The 3,039-nt window shown below is 34.0% G+C and overlaps 1 protein-coding gene across 1 annotated transcript; it reads right to left on the bottom strand.

Annotated features, from left to right (window-relative positions):
* Nucleotides 1–1,809: 1,809 nt before the first annotated feature.
* On the bottom strand, nucleotides 1,810–2,754 carry LOC125916819 (olfactory receptor 52K2-like). The gene has a single exon (XM_049623096.1). The coding sequence runs from the start codon at nucleotides 2,752–2,754 to the stop codon at nucleotides 1,810–1,812; it is 945 nt and encodes a 314-aa protein (XP_049479053.1).
* Nucleotides 2,755–3,039: the final 285 nt, after the last annotated feature.

Below are 3,039 nucleotides of genomic sequence, written 5' to 3'. Positions count from 1 at the left end.
CTGAAGTCAAGAGTTGGATGCTTAATCGAATGAGCCACCCAGGTGCCCCTGGATCTGGGATTCTTGGAAGAATAAAACAGAAACAGTAAATCAGTGTACCAAAGAGAAGAAATCTGCAGAGAGACAACTTCTTTGTTCTTCAGAAGGACTGCTTTAAAAATTACTTCAATACTGATTAGTTCATTGTGAACTAATTAGTTCAGATTAGTTGGAGCAAAACCTCTGTGAACCAATCTACCCAAAACCACACACACAAAATTGGGACAATATTTGAAGCCAACCCTTTTTGAGAAGTCACTGAGGAATTTTTCATAATTTATTGTGATATAGGAAAATATAGGGAAACCAAACAGTGAGACAAAATGAGAACTATATGAAATATTGCTTTGGTTTCACACTGTACAGCCTAAAACAAAACCTGACAAGCTTGACCAATATTCAATCTAATTAAGTCCCAGAACAAAGCCTGAAAACATAGAAATACAAAAAAGAATTTAGCATCCCACAGGGTAAAATATATATTGTTTTTTTCATATTTTAGATGTTTATATATGTTTTATATATTATCATATATAATTATGTATATAATCCATTCCAACCTATAAGTCATGAAAAGTAATAGAAAAACAAAATTCATAATAAGTAAGAAAAATTAATCAATTGAAACTGACCCAGAAATGACACAGATATTAAAGTTAATCGACACAGGCATTTAAAGTTTTTAGAAATGCATTCTATGTCTTTGAAAACCAGCATCCTAGCATCCAAAAGAAGGGACAAAATTGGTTTGGCAGTCCAAAAATCACTATCAAAATAAACTGTCACTATTTGACACAACAGGAAGCTTGAAAAATGCTCTATTCAAAAGGCTTGTTTTTATTTGACATGACTCAGAAATCAACCTATGAGAAAAAGGCATTTGTAATGGCAATTGTTTAACATTAAAGTGTCCTAAGACAAACTTACTAATTGGGTTAACAAAAGACTGACTATAAAACTCAAAACAAACCAGCCAACAAACAAACAAAACAAAAACAAGCAAACAAATAAAAACAGAGAGTGAGATGTTCATAGGAGGATTTGAAAAGTTCCAACATATTTTTAGGAATATAGAAGGCCACCTACCCATGTGCATAGTGCATGCACAAGATTTCAAAAACAAAACAAAACAAAACAAACAAACAAAACCCACTCCAAGTAAAAATCTTGCTTACGAATCAGACTTGATATCAGCTATTACAAATAAGTTCCAAGAACTAAAATAAACCAAGTCTAAAGAAGAAAAGGAAGAGTTTGAGAATCATGTGTCACCAAATACAGAGTATAAATAGACAGGAATTATTTAAAAAGAACCAAATATAATGGAAATGTATAATAAATGAATGTAAAATCCACAATAGGTGCTCAAAAGCATATTTAAACTTAGAGAAAAAAATGAATAAGCAAGCTTGAAGAGAGGCCAATTGAAACTATTCAGCCTGAAAAGCAAAAAAAAAAAAAAAAAAAAAAAAAAAAAGAAAAAAAAAAAGAAAAAGTCTCAAAGACCCCTGTAGGATACAGAAAAAAAAAAAAAAAAGCCTATAAAGAAAATCCTAGAAGGACAGGAGAGACAGAAATAACATTTGAAGAAATAATGGCTGAAATTTTTCAAAAATTGATAAAAAAAACCAAAAAAACTTCAATCCTCACAAACAAGAAGCTCAACAAATTCTAAGCAGAATGAAAACAAGATATCTTTACCTAAAGTATCAGTCAAATGTTTAAAAGAAAAAGACAAAGGGAGAATCTTGAAAGCAGCAATATATGCTTTCAAACACATTTGATTATTAAGAATTTAAAGAATCCCTCCCGGATTCTCTTGGTTTTTACACCATAAATAATAGGGTTCATCATAGGTGGAATAAGAAGATATATATTGGCTATAAAAATATGGATATGTGGAGCGATGTGGTGGCCAAACCTATGAGTGAGAAAAGAGAAAAAGGCTGGTGTATAAAACACTAAGATGACCCATACATGGGAGACACATGTACTTAAGGTCTTGAGGCGGGCAGCTTTCGAAGGCAGATTAAAGACAGTGAAAAGAATAAGGACATAAGAACAGATGATCAATATGAAATCCAATCCCCCTGTCAGGAATGCCACAATTAGGCTGTAGGCTCTACGAATCTTGGTTTCAGTGCAAACTAGCTTTATCACAGCCATAAACTCACAGTACGTATGGGAGATGACATTAGTTCTGCAGTAGGAAAGCCACCTCAGTAGAAAGGGATGTGGACTGAGGAGTACAGCTCCTCTAAAGACAATGCCCAAACCGAAGCCTATAATCACTGCAGGGGTCAGGATAGTGGAATGTCTTAATGGGTGGCAAATGGCTATGTAGCGGTCAAAAGCCATGGCCAGGATAAATCCAGATTCCATAGTAGACAGAGAATGAATAAGATACATTTGAGTGAGGCAGGCTTCAAAGTAGATCTCTCTGTAATTGAACCAGAAGAGGCTAAGTATCTTGGGAAGTGTAGAAGAAGTAAGAATCAAGTCAGCCACTGAAAGCATGCATAGAAACAGGTACATAGGTTCGTGTAGTTTGTGGTCTGTCTTGACAATTAATAGAAGGGCAACATTTCCCATTAGTGACACGAGGTAGACTAGACAAAAAGGGATAGAAATCCATATGTGAACAGCCTCCAATCCTGGAATGCCAAGCAGTAGAAAGCTGGTAGGGTGAAGACTGGTCCTGTTGTAATTTAACATTATGCAAACAGTAGATATTCCATGACCCTGTCCAAATTAAAAATCACAAAGATTATAAATATATGAATATCAATGTTTTTCTTCCATTACTATGGGTTTGGAGAGATGCCAGTTATTGAATTATTTCTTCAGTAGTATAATCTCGCAATGCATTAAATATATGGGATTGTGCTTTTTTTGGGTAAGAAAAATTAGTAGAAAAGTATCTATCTATCATCTATCTATCATCTATCTATCTCCTTGCCTTTTTTTTTCCAGAAAGTGTTGTTCAGTTAGCCATATGCA

This window comes from Panthera uncia, chromosome D1 (assembly GCF_023721935.1).
Source record: "Panthera uncia isolate 11264 chromosome D1, Puncia_PCG_1.0, whole genome shotgun sequence".
In the NCBI taxonomy this organism is placed as follows: Eukaryota; Metazoa; Chordata; class Mammalia; order Carnivora; family Felidae; genus Panthera; species Panthera uncia.
Note: the sequence above shows the minus strand (reverse complement) of the source record. Positions and strands in the feature narration are given on the sequence as shown.

Excerpts from the sequence above, each read along its gene's own strand:
- LOC125916819 (XM_049623096.1), bottom strand. The coding sequence starts at position 2,754 with ATGTTAAATTACAACAGGACCAGTCTTCACCCTACCAGCTTTCTACTG.